At 38.0% G+C, this 20,459-nt stretch overlaps 1 protein-coding gene across 2 annotated transcripts in view; it reads left to right on the forward strand.

Annotated features, from left to right (window-relative positions):
- Positions 1-20,160, forward strand: part of FAM210A (family with sequence similarity 210 member A) — a 40,738-nt gene extending 20,578 nt beyond the window's left edge. For both annotated transcript variants that reach the window (XM_008709988.2, XM_008709987.2), the window contains exons 2-4: positions 6,463-6,979; positions 12,784-12,895; positions 17,308-20,160. In XM_008709988.2, the coding sequence (XP_008708210.1) occupies positions 6,504-6,979; positions 12,784-12,895; positions 17,308-17,541 (822 nt within the window). In that variant the 5' untranslated portion in view covers positions 6,463-6,503 and the 3' untranslated portion in view covers positions 17,542-20,160. The remainder of the gene's footprint in view (positions 1-6,462; positions 6,980-12,783; positions 12,896-17,307) is intronic.
- The last annotated feature ends 299 nt before the right edge of the window (positions 20,161-20,459 follow it).

A 20,459-nucleotide genomic window follows, 5' to 3' on the forward strand; every position in this document is an offset into this window, starting at 1 on the left:
CTACCTTTATCCTTGTTCCCCTCTAGGTAAGGTGTTTGTTTTGGGGTGTTTTTTCCCCCTACCTTCTTCCAAGATTTCCTTTTTGTCTTTGATTTTCTGCAACTTAAATATGATATGCTCAGATATGGATTTTAGATAATTATCCTACTTGCTTCTCAGAGTTTCCTGGACCTGTGATTTTGTGTTTGTTAGGAATTTTGGAAAATTCTCTCCTATACTTCTTTCTCTGTTCTCCTTCTGGTATTCCTATCGTGTGTATGTTACACCTTTTGAAGTTGTCCCATATGCCTGGATGTTTTGTTTTGGTATTTTTATATGTGTGTTGGTCAGGGGAGAAGGGTTCTTTTTTTTTTTTCCTCTTTGCATTTTGGCATAGGGAGTTTCTGTTGACCTCCCTTCAAGCTCATGGATTCTTTCCTTGGCTCTGTGGATTATGAGTCCCTTAAAGGCATTCTTCCTTTCTGCTACAGTGTTTTTGTTTTGTAGCATTTCCTTTTGGTTCTTAGAATTTCCATTCTGCTTACATTCTATGTTGTTTACTTTTCCCATTCAAGCTTTTAACATATTATAGTTATTTTAAATTGACAGGGTTGATTTTTAAGTCCTCAAAACTTCCCAAGCTAAAGATGCTACATTGATTTTGGAAGTAATTCATTAGAGATAAATTGAGTCTTTTAAAACCTGACAAATTGTTGACATTCATGGAACTGAATTAGATTGAACACACACTAGATGCCAGGCTTTACACTAGTCCCTGTAATTACTGGAAATCAAGACAAACTTCTTGCTGTCCAAGAACATAGAGTCCACAAAAAAAAAAGAAGAAGAAGAAGAAGAAGATTCTAATATCTATGTTTTCAGTGGAGTTTCTTCTCTAGCTTGCAGGGCTCAGGGACTTCAGAAGGAATTAGTGCCTGTGATGTGACTTGCAGGAAAATGGCAGTTGAAGTAGGACTATTATTCACAGAGAATTTGTACACTTTGTGATTTTGTTTTCACAGTTAGGGCATCTGTGGCGCCGTGGCCCATGGGCTGGAGGAGGTGAGGACAAGCCAGAAGACTTTATTCGTCTCATTCCTGCTTTAACCTGAGCAACTTTGCTTTTATTTATTTTTATTAAACTTCCAAATAAGATTTCGTTTGACAAGAGGTTTTTTGATTCATACAATAGAGAACTAAATCTTGCTGTTGGAATTTGTTGTTTAACTCTTAACTTTTTAGTATGTTTTTATTTCTTATATAAGAATGGCGTATAAATCAGTTAACTCCTTGTGCGCTCAGCTATCGTATTTCTAGTGCTGCTCAAATGTCTTAGGCTTCCAGGGCTTGCGGGTTGTGAGGAACAGAAACGTGTTCATATAATTTTGAGCAGTGTGGGTTTGGTTAATATATAGAAGGAGAGGGGCGCCTGGGTGGCACAGCGGTTAAGCGTCGGCTTTCAGCTCAGGGCGTGATCCCAGAGTTCTGGGATCGAGCCCCACATCAGGCTCCTCCACTAGGAGCCTGCTTCTTCCTCTCCCACTCCCCCTACCTGTGTTCCCTCTCTCGCTGGCTGTCTCTATCTCTGTCAAATAAATAAATAAAATCTTTAAAATATATATATATATATATATATATATATAGAAGGAGAAAAGGAATCTCATGAACTAATTCATTTGCCTCATAGAACTGGAAATTTAGAATATAGCTTCTTAGAACTCCAACAGCATTCTAACATTTGTGCTTTCTCATTGGCATTTGCTCCAATCCATTCTTCCCGCTGTACCATTCCTTTAGCTTGGCTTCTCTTCTTTTGGTTCCCATTGCTTCCTTATACCTTTGCTTTTTTTTTTTTCTTTCTTTCTTTCTTTTTTTTTTTTTTTTTTATTCGAGTATAGTTGACACACAATGTTACATTCGTTTCAGGCGTACAGGGCAGTGATTTGACAAATTTACACATTACACTAGGCTCAACACAAGTGTAGCTATCATCTGACACCATACAACAGTAGTACCATATCACTGACTGTATTCCTTACGCTGTGCCTCTTATTCCCATGACTTATTCATTCCACAACTGGAAGCCTTAGACTTTTACTCTTGACCACTATGTCTTCACCTTCTCTTTGCCTCAGAATTGCTACGGAGAGGCTCCTAACTTTCACACGTATGTGTTAACTGCTTCTTCATGCCTGGTCTTGGGCCAGATATTATTGGATTGATTATGTAGTTTCATGTAGTTTTTCAAGTTTTGTGCCAGAGCCATCCTAGACAACTGTTTTTCCTGTGTAATCTCCTTTCAGCTCAGGCACTTATTTTTAGGCTATTTCACTGTGAATAAGGGCAACAGACTACTTTGTTTACTTACAAACTTACAATAATAACTTGTAACATTTTCTGAGCACTCGCTACATACTCCTCATTTTCTGGACATTTTACGTGCATTTACTTTAATCTCAGAACAATCTTATGAAGTAGGCGCTATTATTAACCCCATTTTACAAATTGGAAACCAAGGCATGGGGGGGGCGGCTAATCAACTTGTCCAAATGGTCTGTAGTTTATAGCATATTCAGGATGTGAACTTGGGCAGTCTGACCTTGGATTCCAGGCTCTCATTTGTTAAATTCTACTGCCTGCTCATGAAGATTATTCATGACAGAATCAGGCCTTACTTAGAAATTATTCATGATGCCCCTACCATACAGGGTAGGGCTGTATACTGAGAATTAGGCACCATTAATCATATGCCAGCCCCTTGCAGTGTTAAAGGCCTTTCTGATATAATTCTAAAGGGGAAAAGGATAGCCACAGCGAGCAATGTAATCTTGTCACTTCAGTTGGGTCTGGTAATGCATTTCATCATTTATTTCCATAACTAAAGCAATAAGCAGTTTAGAACACTACCTCATCTATACATATGAAAATTTCATACTGCCGAGGCGGGAAAATAACAGGCAACTTTTGGTATAAGTTGAGTCTCATGATTTAAAAAATGTATTACAGAAATTATTGTATTTCACTGGAAGAAATTCAGGTTTAAGTTGTTCATCACTCCAGGTCTCCACTTATATCAGAAATAGTTAGAGGCCTGTTTGTTCACAGCTTCTTCAGGTCCACTCATCCTGTCCACATATAACTAATTCAGTCTAAGTAGAGTTTATGAAGAATGACACCTGCACCATTGACCAATAACCAAAAACTTTTATCTTTAATTGAAAAGATGAGCAGACTAATAAAATCCAGTAACAGAAGCTGCCAGTGAGCTGAGACCATTATATACAACGCTAGCTGTGAGACAAGATCACTTCTATCTTGCCTAGGTTTTATTGTTCTTGAAGCCTGTTCATTCCAGAATACGTATGATACTACTCAGTTTGTACTTGCCATCTACTTTTACTTGTTTTTATCTGAAGTAGGTTTGTTCCTTGAAATCTAATGAATCTTACTGTGTATGTCATCAGTATTAATGATTGATTACTTTTGGAAGTCTAGAATTGCACTGTCAGATATTGTGGCTATTGTCCATATGTTCTCATTTAAAATAGTTTTAATTTTTATTTTTAACTTTAAAGTTAATTTTAAGTTAAAAGTTAATTTCTTGGGCCGTATGTTTCCTTAGGGCACTTTTATCATGTGTCTTATGTGTCCTATGTATCTTAGTCTACTGAAAATTGGCACTGTTTCTTTCTTCCAGAAGTAGCAATATAGCTTAGTGACTAGGTTTGAAACCCAGCTTCTCCACTCACCAGTTGAGTATATTTCCTCTCTGTGTTTCAGTGTCCTCAAATGTGAAATGGTGACAGTAGTCCCTCCATAAGATTGTTGTAAGAATAGTATGAGTTAATACATGTAAAGTGTTTATAACACCTACCACATAGTAGGGGCTCAAAAACATCTTACAATGATGATGATGATGATGATGGATAACAGCATTGCCACCACGTTGCCTCTGGCACTGAAGCCATTTGCTGGGCCTAGAGAAATGACCCCCAAATTCATATTGCCATTTGTTACCTGGCTATAGGAGATTCTGATTTATTAGGTCTGGATGGAGACCAGGAATCTGGTTTTTCAAGCCACCTGTCCTTTCCTTCAACATCCCCAACCTGCCACGATTCTGATGCATAGCCAGTTCTGGAAACCACTAGCCCAGATACTGGTTTCTAAGGGAACCAAAGTAAATATTAGCTCAAGAGGTAATACAGGGGTGACTCTTGTAAATGTTATGCGAAGTTAAAGAAGCCAGTCACAAGAGACCACATATTGTGATCCCATTTAAATGAAATGTCCAGAATAGACCAATATAGAGAGACAGCAAATAGTTTAATGGTTACCTGGGGCTAGAAGGGGGAGGGAATGATGAGTGACTGCCCATGGATATGGGATTTCTTTCTGGGGTGATGAAAATGGTCTAAGCTAAGACTGTAGGGATAGTTCACAACTGTGAATATACTAAAAGTCATTGAATTCTACAGCTTAAATGAGTGAATTCTGTGTTCGTTAGACTTCAGTAAGGATATTTTTTTAAATAATAAGAAGTACGAGAGGATAATTTTTTTTTTTAATGGGAGGGGGTAGTTGGGGAAACCAGGGGAAAGGGTGCAAACTGGATGCTTGAAAAGAGGCTCTTTTTTTAAAATCTTTTTTTTCCTTTATTTTATTCACAAACATATAATAATCTAGTTATCCGAAAGCCACCCAGGAGCTTCAACTCCTGGAAAACTGCCTTGTAAAGGAAATAGGTTTAAAAGGGGGGGAAAAAACCTTTTGAGTTCCGAAAACATCTGCATTAAAGCCATGGACAGGAATAATTCAAAGATAATGGTGCTGGAGAAAATACTCAAAATAAATCCAACTAAAATAGAGACCAAAGATTCATAGTAAAATACTTGAAAGGAATTTTTTGTAAAAAGTGAAGCCAAGCGTTATATTTGAAAATTTTAGGTTATAATTCCAACTCAGCTAATTCTTAGAATAAGTAACCAATTGATGGTTTTCCCCCCCCTTGGAATAGACATAGCATAGATTTGTAGGAAATAAACAACATAGGTACATATTGTAAGAAAGCACAGTAATACCTCCTTTACTTAACATTTGACTTTCACAACAAATAAGTCAGTTTTGTAAAAATAATTAAGGACTTAATCATTTTTCTCTGTGGCCTTTCTTAGTCATTTAATATTTAAGTCATTATTTGAAGCACCTGTTATCATCCTGTGGTATTTCTTTTTGGTTAGTAACTGGTCTGATTCTTCAGATTGTCACTTGTCATTGACTTTGCATTTCATTGCAGCAATCTCCAGTATCACCTTTAAAGGTTTCCTGGGAGCCTATTATTTGCAAGATACGCAGTCTCTTTTCATAATTTATTTGCATTGTGTTGTTGGATTATCTGTGAGAGCCTGATAAGAGCTGATGTTAACTATTAATTAGGGAGGGATGAGTCAGGGGATTAATTCTATATGGGGACAATTCATTATTGGATATTTTTATATAATGACAGACAACTTTGTACCCCAGATAACAAATTTTCATATAAAATGAAGTACCTGTATTTATTGGATTGCTCATTTATTGGGGTGCTAACTCGTATCCTGTTTACTCTTGTTTGGTGTGCAGTTTTAAAAACGAAATCATCTATTCACAGTGTAGTAGACGTAGTAAGGTAGCTGATGTGGGGTAAGGGTAGAGATTGTGGTCAGGTGGCACTGCCTGGTATTGAGGGAAGGGAATTGATTTCCTATGTAGCATGTTTAGTGATGCATACTATAATTCTGTTTTATTAGTGGGGAAACCTACGTCTAGGGAGGCTAAGTAATTTGCTCAAAGTAATACCACCGTTAGCTCAGTTGGGTCTATCTTATTCCAAAGTCTGTATTCTTTTGAAATTACATTATACTGTCTTTTGACAAAAAGTTTAGATATCTGGAAAAGTCTGTCTCCTCACCAGCCAAAAATAGATGTGATTTAGAATTTTATATAATTTAGTCGAAAGGCATTATAGAAAAAATGGTACTTGTATCAACTATTTATCAGACCTTAACAGTTGTAGTAATAACTTACTTGATGCTTGTTAGTTTACAAAAGCACTTTTACATCAGAGATTTAATGTAATTTATATAACAACCCTGTGGAGTACTCCTCATTTTACTAGTAGACTTGAGCTTGAAGTCTAAAAGGCAATTACATGAGGGCCCAGTTTTTTTGCTTCTAGATCTTATTATTTTTCCATTATGCTACACAGCTTCCTTGTAGAATAACAGAAGCCCTACAAACATCCCCTTTGTAGCAGTAAAATAACCTCAAAACATTACCCTTCGAGATATCTGTTGGACTGGTTTACTCTATCATGTTTAAATATATTTTAGTAACATTTTAAATTGTGGTATGTTCAAACTATATGCCTTAACATTAATGATTTATTTTTAAGTGGATTGGTTTAAAATGGAAATCTGTATAATCTAATTTTTTTTTATCTAGTCTCTGTAGAAGCTGAAATCCGACCGTCACCGTTCTTCAAAATGCAATGGAATGTACCAAGGTCTGTATTCCGACTGGCACATAGGACATGCATGGAACCACAGAAAGCCAGTCTTTTTGGACACTGTCAGAACATAAAGGGACCATTACTTTTGTATAAATCTGAATCCAGAGTAGTTTTGGTACAGGGCCCTCAAAAACAATGGCTGCATTTGTCTGCTGTCCAGTGTGTTGCAAAGGAAAGGAAGCCATTCACTGCTCATCCACCCCAACGGGGGGTCCTTCACCATAAACGGTGGGAGCAAGATATTTTATCCAAGAGGATAATGTCATCCAACGCCAGATCCCCTGGAACTCCTTCAGAAAAAAAGGAAGAACCTGACCCCTTACAAGACAAGTCTATTAGTCTTTATCAACGATTTAAGAAAACATTTAGGCAATATGGAAAAGTTTTGATTCCAGTGCATCTAATAACTTCTGGTGTTTGGTTTGGAACATTTTATTATGCGGCCATAAAGTAAGTTTTTGCTTGGTTGAGCACCTTTCCCAGCTTTATCAGAATGTTAATCTTCTTAATTGTACTAATCGAAGCCTTAAGTAGTTTCTTAAATGCTTAATGTCTAACTGTTGAGTGCGACTGCTTTTCATAGCTGCTTTTGACATTTTCACAGCTAGATTTGCTTACCATGTATAGCAGCGTTATACAAAGATTTTAAACTATCATCTCATTTAATCCTCACAACTATATGAAGTAGGTAATTATTCCCATTATATTAAAGAGATTAAGGAAGAATAAGTCAAAACAACTTAGCTTTTTCCCAAATATTTTGGAGTCCTTTTTCAAAGCCCCTGCTCATCTATCAACATTTAGCATGACACAGAAATAAGAGATTGCGGAAATTTGGCAGCACTATTGAGTTCTATACTTATATATTGCTTAAAGTGTCCACAAACGTAAAAAGATATCTATTATTTTGCCATATATGTGATTTTGGTGGGAAGTTAGTATGATATTTTTGCCAAAGTCTAGCTCTATATCCGTTACAGATACAAAAATGAACAAATTGCAAGTTTATGTTTTAGTGTTACCCACATCTGATATGTGTCAAGGTAAGGTCTTTTGTTCTGATCAGAAGTTAATTTGTTGTACACTTAAAAAATTGAGTGTAGATCTCGTGTGTTATCACAACTAAAATAAACTTCTAAAAAAAGTTGATTTGGTGGGCCTAGCCTGCACGTACTGTAAAACACAGAATGTCTAAATGCACCTTTTTTTGTTAAATACTCTTCCTTTCTTTTAAGGCAAGTTACATTATTTACAATGTTTTAGAAGCAGGGTATACATTGAAACAGCTCCCAATGATTTCCTGTTTGTTTCTACCACTAGCAACCAAGGCGTTCCCACATGTGCCTGTTCCTTTGAATGTGCTGTGTGGGCTTTTCTTGTATTAGCCTGGGCAAGACAGAGCCGAATGAGCTCACCATCCTGAGAGCAACGAAATGGCACAATGGACCCCACTTTGAGTTTAGTAAACTCAATCCTTATGGGGCCAGAATTATTTTATTCTTTCCGGAAGTCCATCAATTTTCAATGTTTGGTTCTATTTAATGGCTTGATAGTAAGGTATTAAGATATGTCAGTTTTATATGTAAAGTTCACTCCTTGGGAAAAGGTTATTTTTTACTAAATTAAAAGATAATGAAATGAAGACTTATTTTTGGAAGACACAGGATTAGAAGTGTTTCTTTACAAAAGTTCTGAAAGGATTTTTTTACCTTGTATTATTGATCCTGTTCTGATTTTCTTCACATCTTTTTCTCCATTATCTTCCTGATATTCAATTATATCCTTCTTCATTATGTATCATTATCCTTTAAGAATTGTTCCTTTCTTTATAGAAGACACTTGTATGTACACTTTATGGAATTATCTTTTTCATTAATGACATTTTTCTGGACATATGTAATATTTATAGAAGTCTCAAAACTGCCCTTAGTTTTTAACAGAGCATAAAATCCTGTGCCATTTTGAATAAAAATTATTACTGGCCTTCAGCTCTAATTAATTAATGGCTGCCTGTATGTCAAATGTTCTTTTTTGAGCTCTTGAGGATTTTCTGATGCAATACTGTGAAAATTGATATGACTGATAGTTCTGCCCTCCTTAGTTTGCCCTTTATAAGCATTTGGCCAGAAGGCCTTGGAGGGAGAAATCTAAATTTTTAATTAATTGAATATGAGATTCTCATTTGGACTGTCAAAAACAGCACTTCTGTTCTTTTTACTTTCCCTTGCTTTCTTAAGTAAAAGAGCTCTGTAACTGAAAAAGCAGACCCCAAGTAACCTGGTGATATAAATTATACTTAAGATTTTTTCAGTCCGTCTGGCACCTACGGCAGTTGTGGTGACATTCTGCCGTCCCCTGTGGAATGCACCCTCATTTTATTCTTCCCCCTCTTTTTCTAGAGAATACTTGTGTGTAAACATGGTGGTAAGACTCTCCACTTAAAGTCATGTCCCTTTATCCATCACAATTTGCCTTCTGGCTGCTTGTCAGAATGGGACTTTGGTTGCCAGACCCCCCACCCCTGCCCAGCCACGACGACTGGTCTGTTCTGTTATGGCATCACACAGCTAATTTCTATTACGTAGGATGTGTTGCTTCCCAGAAACAGTTCTTCTTAATGTTTTTATTAAATCCCATCCCTTCAGAAAGTTGATTTGTTCTAAGTAAAGATCTTATCACAAGTAATGCTTACAGAATAAGTATTTAGGATTTGTTCTAATGGCAGTGTATCTTTAACTGCGATGTGGTTTCATTATCAAATTGGAGTTGATTGTATTAAATATAGGTTTTTCAATTCACCTGACAAAAGGCTAGCTTTATTTTATTTTGTTTTCACCTGGGCAAAGCTCTGTTATTTGTTACCTACTTAACTATTAAAAGAAAGAGAAAAAAATAGTTTGTGATTTGAAAGATGGGCGTTTGACATCACACTGCATTAGTGACCAGTGTTTGTTTTAGTCACTCTGACAACTAGCATTACTGCCTTACTAGACGTGATGGAACAAAATGTCATTCTGTATTTAACTCAGTGGTAAAGAAACATTTTGAAACATTTTATTTCAGGGAGATCTGAATTGTACATGTTAATAGATTTTATTTTAAGCTAAGCTTTGTTGCCCCTTCTATCTGGCAAACATTTTATTTTGAAACATTTTATTTCAGGGAGATCTGAATTGTACATGTTAATAGATTTTATTTTAAGCTAAGCTTTGTTGCCCCTTCTATCCGGCAAAACCTTGCAGAGATCTTACATCTAAGCAGAAGTGCTGTGTTTGATAAGTGTAGCTTCGTGATGATGGTTTTGTTTCTACACTAAGATGCCTTGTGCTTTAGACCTCAAGTTTCTGAAGTTACAGATCCAGTCCGAGGCAAAATCCTGCCTGATTTTTACTGCATTTTATCCCCACCGTGAATGTGCTTTTGCCCCCATGTGTTTCTGCATCCGTTGAAACATCCGTAAAGCTGGCAGTTTGTAAAGCACAGATTTCTGTCAGGCCGTGGAAGCTTCAGAGTAAAAAGTGACAAGTGGATATTACTGTTGGGATTAGTCCCTCACTAGTATTTCATATTTAGCGATTCCAAAGGAAGTGAAAGTTATTTTTACTTTAAAATAATCAAATCAGTATTTTAGAAATAAATAGAACCAGGGGCGCCTGGGTGGCTCAGTTGATTAAGCGTCCTGCTCTTGATTTCAGCTCAGGTCCTACTCTCGGGGCTGTGGAATCAAGCCCCATGTGGGGCTCTGTGCTCAGTGGGGAATCTGCTTGGGATTCTTTCCCTCTGCCCCTTCCCCCCGGCACACACTCGCTCGTGCTCTCTCTCTCTCGCACTCTAAAATAAATCAATAAATCTTTAAAATAAAGAAAGAACTAGAACCAGTTGTTTGCTTCTTTATTTTTTAAAAGATACTTGTACAAAGTGTCTGAGGTAATTATTTGATCTTTATGATAGTTTTTTTTTTAATCACTCAATTTTGTCTTATTTTTGGCCAAATGTTTGTCTTTTGTTTCCCCTTCATGATTGCTGTTAAATGTGTAGATTTTACATAGTGGGCTAGGAAATGATTGATAGAATAATTTTATAATTGTATTGGTTCTAGAAGATATAGTTATTAGCCTATCATGGTAAGGTATTAATGGTGCATAGTGACTTGATTAGATCCATAGAATAGCTACGTCCTCGTAGTACTAAGTTTTGCTTTAATGAGATTCTGTTGTTATCTAAGAGACTTGAAAAGGAACTGATGGTGGAGAAAGAAGAAACCAGGTTGGACTTACAGTCGATTTTGTAATTTAACTTTTTAAAGATCCTTCAGTTATCTGCTTTCCTCTTGTGGATGGTAGGTAATTTTCCTGGATGGTGATCAGCCATATGTTCTTGAGAGTAGTCCCTGATTTCAGAGTATTATAGTGAAATCATAGAGGGACAACTTCCCCAATTAACCAAATTATTTTTTAATATTAAGAATAGGAGCGCCTGGGTGGCACAGTGGTTAAGCGTCTGCCTTTGGCTCAGGGCGTGATCCCAGCGTTATGGGATCGAGCCCCACATCAGGCTCCTCCGCTATGAGCCTGCTTCTTCCTCTCCCACTCCCCTGCTTGTGTTCCCTCTCTCGCTGGCTGTCTCTATCTCTGTCGAATAAATAAATAAAATCTTTAAAAAAAAAAAGAATAAGTTAGTTTGCTAGCTATTACGTGTTATACAGAATACAGCTATCTATAATAATAATGGATGTAGGCAATCTCTTTCTTAATTACAAAGAGAGTACCTGTACAGAGAAGTACCCTGTAGGCTCTGTCTTAATCAAGAGTCACACGTACACCAGCAATGGGACAAACTGACGTCATGTGGCTTCTGTCACGATGCTCTGAGACAGAATTAAATATACAGTTTTCCTGTTGAGAAATAGCCTGAACCTGATCAGGAGGGAAAAGACAGACAAATCCAAATAGAGGGGTATTCTCCCATGCTAACTGGTCTGGAAGCTTCGAAATTCTCAGTGGCAAAGACATCCTGCCCTCCTCCTCAAAAAAATTGTGAGGATCACTTCTAGAGGAAAGGAGACCAGAGAGAAATGACAAGATAGTGCTAAGGGACATACTGGAACAATTCAGGAAATTTTAATATTAAATAATACATTGTGTATTAACTATAGACTCTTGTGTATGTTAAATTTCCTGAATGTGGGGGCGCCTGGGTGGCACAGTCAGTTAGGCATCCAACTCTTGGTTTCGGCTCAGGTTGTGATCCCAGGATGGTGAGATTGAGCCCCACATCTGGCTCCACGCTCAGCACAGACTCTACTTAAGACTCTCTCCTTCTCCCTCTGCCCCTCTCCCCCACACTCTCTCTCTCTAAAAATAAATAAATAAATCTTTTTTAAAAATTCCTGAATATGATAGTTACGTTTTTGTAGGAAAAGCACAGAACAAGAACCTTGTTGTGAATGAAGGGCGAAGGGTTACAATGTCTGTAAAACAACACACAGTGAGAAAAGGAGAGAGCATGAGAGAGCTTATGCCAGTATAGCTAAATGTTGATAATCGTGGAAACTAAAAATAAATTAGGGCTTAACAGCTCATATTAGAGACTTTCTCTGCCTTCTCTCCCTCCGTCCAAAAATTGGTTGCAATTTATGGTAATAGCTTCTTCACCTGCCTTCTAAGCCTGCTAATAAAGTAGAGGCATCCATTTAGAATAATTGAAGTTTTCATCAAACCCATGGAGTCATTTATTCTTTGCATAATAGCACAGTAAGTACTGTTATAATGTTGCTTTTACAACAATATAGTTTGACATGTAATTTTAGAGATGAAAGCTTAGGTCTTGAAGTTTGAATTAGAGCATTCTGAAGAAGTAGTGTTTGGGGAAACTAAGACCAAGGAAATGAGTCTGACCGTTCCTTCTCTCTTAAGTCGTTTAAAGCTATTAATTTTACTCTGCTAGATCCTTCTGTTTTTTTAAATATGGTAATTAAGGATGTATGTCCGTGTGCAGAAGCAAAGCGGAAGCTGCAAACAGTAAGATACGGTATAACACTGATGTTTCTGTACATGGTCTTCTAGAGCTCTTGACAATGCATAAGTAACTTTTAAACAAAATGTGGTTTTGGTGTTTTCAGAAAACTTTTTGAAAATATTTACTCCTTAAAGTTTGTGTGTATACATACATAAATGTGTGTGTATATATATGTTACTTTGTTTCTTAGAGGAGTGACATATATATATATATAAATGATTTTGTTTCTTTCTTAGAGGAGTGAATGTCGTTCCTTTTCTAGAACTCATTGGGTTACCCGACAGCATAGTAAGCATTCTGAAAAATTCCCAGAGTGGAAATGCACTAACAGCATATGCCTTGTTTAAGGTAAGTACTGTTGCAAGTGAGTTGCTCTTCACACTTAACCAGTAGCCCGTGCAGTTCCTCGTCAAACTCCATGTTAGTTCCCAGTAGTTACTTTTGTAACTTAAAATACCATAGTCGAATGGCTAAAGTTTTATGTTTTTTTAAGTTTAAATTTTAAGCATAAATAAAATGATGGTTTAAGAAGAAGTGACTTGAAAATAGGTAGATCATTCCTAAACTGCTGTGAGCAGACAAATGTGAGACTTCCAGATTTCCGGAAGTCATCCTTTTGACATTTGTCCCACTTACGGTATATTAATTTTCCTTATTCAGAGATCCACATGCTCCCTGACTTGTTTGGTTATATTTAGCATTTATTTTACTGTTTATGATAGTTCATCTTCTTGATAAGTAAAATAGTAAAGTGTAGTTCAAATTGTTTTATGGGATAAACCTTAGACTCACTGTAAATTGTGGAATTTAGCCATATTAATCTTATTTTTCACACTTAACAAATAATTATAAAGTTCTATATATCTTCATCCTAAGAAAGAAAAACAGGTAGAAAGCGTTTGGAACTAGATTTTATTTTATTTTACTTCTGTTGTAGTAAAAATACTTGGAAGTATGGTTTTATAGCAGTACAGATAACGTTTTATTCTGTCACCGTCATTAAAATCCTCTGAAATCTTAGATTTCCTTTTTTATTATTTTGACTAGAGGGCTAAAGCTTAATTGCTGAGCTTTACAACATTAAAACTTAATAAAGATAAATTTTCAAGTTTCTAGTTACAGTGGTTGTAATTTACCTTAATAAATCAAAGCATCGTGATGATTTAAGCCATTTCCCTAATTATAATTGCTCCTTATCGGATGCTCCCATAACATGTATGTAGCTCTTATAGTTTGTATCATGGTGTGGTGTTAGTTTTGTGGGGCTTTTTTGTTTTTTTATTTATTTTTTATTTTTTTATTTTTTTAAAGATTTTATTTATTTGTTCGACAGAGATAGAGACAGCCAGCGAGAGAGGGAACACAAGCAGGGGGAGTGGGAGAGGAAGAAGCAGGCTCATAGCAGAGGAGCCTGATGTGGGACTCGATCCCATAACGCCGGGATCACGCCCTGAGCCGAAGGCAGACGCTTAACCGCTGTGCCATCCAGGCGCCCCTTTTTTGTTTTTTTAATACTTGGTTTCTTTATTTGATTTTCTGTGTGTAGGAATTCAAAGTCAAGTCGTCTTTCTCTGTGTTTTCACTGTGCCTGATACGGTGCTCTGTAGGCACATCAGGGCTCACAGCATGTTTGTTGTGTGGGAATTAAAACATGAACCTGTACACGTCGGGGAGTTAGTGTCAGCAGTGTTCCTTCCCGCTCAGTATTCCTCTATGAGGTGGGAAATGTACAGGGGATTCCCCTGGGTATTGTCTGTAACCTATAGTTTCTTGGGTGGAGCGTCCAACACTGAGATTTATTGGTTCAATAAGGCAAAGCCTCAAAACAAGGTGTGGCGAAGAGGAGAAAAACCACCTGAATGTGACCTTGTCACACTGACTAGGACACACTCCTCAGCCCCCTAGCACTGTCCTGGAAGTGAACCTTTGTTTGCATTGACAGAAATTTGTTGAGCTCCTACTCTGTGCCAAGTGCCATTCTAGGTACTGGCAATACTATAATTAAATCAAATGGTACAAAATACATGCCTTCATGGAACTTATATTCTAGCGGTGGGAGCCAGTTAGGTGAAGAAGGTAAAGTTAAGGGGCGCCTGGGTGGTCGAGTTGTTAAGCATCTTCCTTCGGATCAGGGCGTGATCCTGGCGTTCTGGGATCGAGCCCCACATCAGGCTCCTCCGCTATGAGCCTGCTTCTTCCTCTCCCACTCCCCCTGCTTGTGTTCCCTCTCTCGCTGGCTGTCTCTCTCTCTCTGTCAAATAAATAAAATCTAAAAAAAAGAAAAAAAGAAGAAGAAGGTAAAGTTAACGCGCGTGCGCGCGCGCACACACACACACACACACACACACACACACACCATGGTGTTTAGATGATGTTAAGTGCCAAGAAGAAAGAACAAACCAGCAGGGAAAGATGTGTTTGTGTTGGAGTGGGGTTTTTTTGGTATTTGGGTTTATTTTGTTTTTTTCAGTGGGAGGGTTGCCAGAATGTGAGGGAGTTAATCAGGTAGTTGTATGGGAGAAGAACATTCGAGGAGGGGAAACGCAAGTGCAAGGTCCTGAGGCTACAGGATACCTAGAATATTGGAGGAAACAGGGAGGATGCCAGTGTGGCTGGGATGAGTGAACAGCAGAGAGGCAACAGAGCGGCCCGATCAGGGTGGCCTTACAGGCCATTATGAGCACTCTGGCTTTTACTCAGAGGAGATGGAAAGTCCCTGGGCAGTTTTGAGTATCTGACTTGTGTCTTAACAAAATCATTTTGGCCGCTATGCTGAGAACAGTCTATATATATATAACTGGGCAAGGGTAAAAAGCCCAGAGACCTAGCAGGAGGGGTTATTGCCATGGTATGGGTAAGAGCTGGTAGTGGCCAGGACCCAGGTGGTAGCAGGAGAGCCCATAAGATGTAGGTGGATTCTGGATGTGTTTTGAAGATGGAGCTGTAGAGTTTTTTAATGGATTGAACATCAAGTATGCAAGAGAAAGGAGTTGAAGCTATTGTTAGGTTTTTGGCTTGAGCAACTTAAGGATAGAGTTGCGGGGCACCTGGGTAGCTCTGTCGGTTGAGCCTCCAACTCTTGGTTTCAGCTCAGGTCATGATCTTGGGTCATGAGATCAAGCCCCACATCAGGCTCTGTGCTCGGTGTGGTGGGGGCGCCCTGGTGGCTCAGTCCATTAAGTGTCTGACTCCTGATTTCAAATCAGGTCATGATCTCAGGCTTATGAGATCAGGCCCCATGTGGAGCTCCCTGTTCAGCAGGGAGTCTGCTTGGAATTCTCTCTCTCCCTCTCCCTCTGCTCCTCCCCCCATGCTCTAATAAATAAATAAAAGAATAGAGTTGCCATTTCCTGAGATGCAGACAGCTTTGAGAGAGCAGGTTTGGGGTGGAATCATTGAACATCATTAGATCAGTTTTGAACAAATGACATTTTAAGATCCTCTTAGACATGCAGGTGGAAATAAGTCGGAGGTTGTACATACTGGAATTTAGGGAAAAGGCTCAGTCTGGAAATCTAAGAATCATTAATGTCAGATAGCACTACAGACTTGAAATGGGGTAAGACCACCAAGGGAATGAGGTAGGTGGAGAAGGAGTACAGCGACTGAATGCTGCCCCACAGTGTCCAGAGGTAGGCGACAGGAGGAAGAACGGGCAGGAAGGACTGGAAAGGGGCAGCCTCCGAAGTGGAAGGAAACCAGGGAGGTGGGGGCATGGCAGCCAGGCAGGACATGTTCCAAGGAGTAGAGGCGGCCGCTGGCTTCATAGTTCTGATGGTTCACAGGCCTCTTCAGTGACTGTTATGAGAGGTGGGGGTGGAGGCTTAGAGTAAATTCAAAAAAATGAAGAGGGAAATTGAATATGGAGAGCATAGGCAGCTCTTCAAAGAGTTTTGGTACTGAATTTAACACAGAAGCTATGTGATACAGTTGCGCTCCGCTTTTGTGTTGCTCGTTGACCAGTTCATCTAGTGCTCAGCTTTGGTCCTTAAATCTCTGGTCAAAGTTAAGTTGGGATTTCAGAGCCGGGGTGGATTGTAATGAGAAGGTAGCATAAGGCCTTGGAAAAGTCGAAGGGATTTGGAAGTGAAACTAAACTAAATTCAGTAAAGAATAAATATTTGGCCCATGCTGGCCTCTCACCATTTCAAGTTGTTTGGTTCTGGTTTAGTTCTAGAATCACAGTGTCCACAGATCAGCATGTTTGTTGTTGGTCCTGGACCATCTTTCTCATTTCCCAGGGTGCCTGTCTCCAGATTCACTAGCACGTGGTTACAGGCTCCACTGCTTCTACCGAGAATATTCTGTAATCCTTGGGTCAGTGTCTAAGGGACAGATATTTGTAAGATGCGTTTACAGAATAAGATCCCTTGTTAGGAGGGAAAACCATCTAGACTGTAACTACGTAAGCCTGGTGAAGCAATAAAGTAATTTATACTGTTTGGGGGGCGCCTGGGTGGCACAGCGGTTGGGCGTCTGCCTTCAGCTCAGGGCGTGATCCCGGCGTTATGGGATCGAGCCCCACGTCAGGCTCATTTACTATGAGCCTGCTTCTTCCTCTCCCACTCCCCCTGCTTGTGTTCCCTCTCTCGCTGGCTGTCTCTATCTCTGTCAAATAAATAAATAAAATCTTTAAAAAAAAAAAAAAAGTAATTTATACTGTTTGGTTTTTACTAACAATTTTAATTTCAGACTGTTTTTGCTTAATGATGGTAGTCATGATCAGCTGTTAATCCGCCTGTGTTTCCTTTGCTCCTCAGATTGCAACACCCGCCCGCTATACGGTGACTTTGGGAGGAACCTCCTTCACTGTGAAGTATTTGCGTAGTCGGGGCTACATGTCGACACCGCCTCCTGTTACGGAGTATCTACAAGACAGGATGGAAGAGACCAAGGAGCTTCTTACAGAGAAAATGGAAGAAACAAAGGATAGACTCACTGAAAAATTACAAGAAACCAAAGAAAAAGTTTCTTTTAAGAAAAAAGTGGAATAGGGTGCCTTATATAACAGGTGATAGACAATTTCTGCACTTTAACCCTTTGGAGACTTTGGACAAAGATACATGCTCCTGATTATTTTTTTGGTCGGTTGCCTAAATATACCAGTTCTCTGAGGGTTAAAGACCTGAGATACCTTTTTAAAGTTAAATATTACTAGAAAAATCAGTGTTTTTGAAAAGAAAAAAATGAACCCAGTATAAGAATTTAACATCAATAGCACCATTAAGCAGTGGTTAATGTCTCATAAGTCAGAGCTCTTTTTTCAGGGTCTTCAGAATCATACTTGCTTTGTGTCTTTTGCAGCTATAATTTATGCAGATGAAGCAGTTGGCTCCGTGAATAACTGATGTGGCCCTAGACAGGGTGTTAACACTGGGTTTTCATCTTTATGTTATTCACTGAGCTTTTAACTATATTTATTTCTTAATGTGGAGACCAATATTACCATCAAAACTGCCAGTGAATAAGAGGATATTTAGTGTTTCTGTAAAAACAGTATATAACAATTATATGCCAGTTAAAATACACATTTTATATGAAGGAAGTTGAATAAAAATTGAGTCATATATGTGTAAATAAGATGTATTGGTTTCATGTAAATGAAAAATTGACCCTTTAAAAATGATTTTTACCTGAAGCTTGTCATAATCAGTTTTTTTAAAGCAAATATATATGGCTATGGTACTTTTTCACCTAAAACGTAAATCTCTACTTTGAATCATTTGTGTTCTCTTCAACTATTTTTCAGAGGAAAAGTAAAAAATTATGTTATACCTTAAGTTTATTGTTGAAATCAAATATTCTTAAGCCATGACTCAAGTCTGTGGTTTTCGAGCAGTTACAGGTGTGGGAGGATGGAAAGTGCCATCAGGTTGTTCCAGGGCTGACTCACTCTCCCTGCCACATGGCAGGCCTTCGTCTCCACAGGCCAACACTTTCAGTGTCTGTTTCAGAGTTAATGTTGATTTCATTGTGCAGTAAATTTTTAAATTGTAGCTGCTTTTTCCCCTGTACTGAAATATCCTTTTCCCTTATGTTGAAATATGCTTGAGCATTTTACTTGAATTTTTTTTTTAATAGCAAAGCTACCATTAAATTATCTGCTTGGAATGAAATTCAGCCATTGTCAGATATGAGAGTTGCCATGATTGTGTGGGTGTGTTTGAAGACGTGTGTGTCTGTTTCTTTTGCTCTAACTGCTTTTACTTCAGTTCTAACTCTTGAATTGATTGATAGAAGATAGGATGGCCTCTTTCTGGACCTGTCATTGTTTTGAGCAATATGATAAGGCAAGAGAGTGTCAGAGGGACTTCCTGAAGCAATCCTGTGGGGATCACTGCTGTTGGGCAGGATTTTTGTAGTCAATATTTAATTTGGCCAAATTTGGAGAATAAAGGAAAAAAATGTTTGCATTTGATACATCCAATCATTATATTGGAACACTTTATAAGTTAATATGCTGTCATTGGAATCTTTGCCTTTTTTGGGGGAGGGACCGGGCAGAGCAGCAAAGGGGCCCACAGTTGCTCTCGCACACATACCCTTGATCAGGCAGAATGGTGTGGTCTCCTGATAGACAATTGAACAATGATTTCAGATTGACAACACATTTCAAATCTAAACACAGTTTCCATGTTTCAGCTTGCTTATTAAATCACATTTTTGCAGATATTAAATGCTAAGACATTAACAAATTTCTTGTTTTTTTTTTTTTTTTTTTGACCACTTGAGACTATGCCTGTGTTTTAACATCTTCTATGAAACCCTTCTAAAACAGCTTACTTTTCATATTACACAGGGCATATTTTCCAACGGGGATAAAATTTGGTTCCTTAGAAGTCACTAATCATCCTGAAACTAAAATTTACTTTTCCTGACTGTCCGCCATTTGAGTTTTATTGACATCCACTTTGTTATTGTGTTTATCCAGTTATAGAAAGTGAGATGCCGATGAGTGCTTTGAAATTCTCTAGTAAAATGTTCTCTGAAGAGGTGAGTGCTTTTGTCATTATTTGGCATCAGGAATATTTGTCTCCTGTCAAATGCTGTTGCTAGCATATTGCTATCCTAGTCTTTAAGGAAAGCTACAAATGACTTAAAAGGGGACACCTGTAATACGTTGTTTGAAATATGAATAGGCTAACAGAATATAGTAATGTATATCAAGTTAAATAAATTACATATATATATATATATATCTCACAGTAAATACATATAGTTTGCTATATATAGTAAACTCCATTTCATTTACAGTCAGCCTTATACTTTGGATTAATTTGCCCCCACCTTCTGTGAGCAGTGAAGCAGAGCAGCTTCCCAAGTTTGATATGCGTATCTGTCTGTGTTGATAGGGTAAACAGAGAGCTATGACTGAGATTTAACTTACATAAAGTGATGAAAAGGGTTTGCTCAGCAAATTCACAATTGAAATGAAAAATAGGCTTAGGCAAGAGACTTAGTTTATTCAGGAATGTACGAAAAATTATCTTTTACTGAATCTTTTGCATACAGCAGGGTGCTGTTTAGATTTCAACAAAGGAGAAAAAGAATGGATATATTGAGATTCCCTTTCCTCCAGCAGTGAACCTAATAAAATTATGCCTTCAAATGTTTCTTCTATTTATTTATTTTTTGTTACAAAATATACCCCATTTATTTACAAATGAAAGATACCACTGTAGTCTTCATGCCCCAGGGTGAAATGGAGCTATTGACTGTCCTACTTTAGTGATCTTAGAAGGTAATTCCAGGAATGTGAAAGATCTTAATAGTTTGGGCAGACAATGTGTTGGGCAAAAAGCATATCTAGCTTTACCCTGTGTTCTTTCCACTGGGTTCAGGCCGAGTCTCAGGATTTCTTTTAAACATTTTGAGCAAGGCCTGTATGTGGTGGAATATGGCGATGGTAATG

This window comes from Ursus maritimus, unplaced genomic scaffold (genome assembly GCF_017311325.1).
Source record: "Ursus maritimus isolate PB19 unplaced genomic scaffold, ASM1731132v1 scaffold_33, whole genome shotgun sequence".
NCBI classification, from domain to species: Eukaryota; Metazoa; Chordata; class Mammalia; order Carnivora; family Ursidae; genus Ursus; species Ursus maritimus.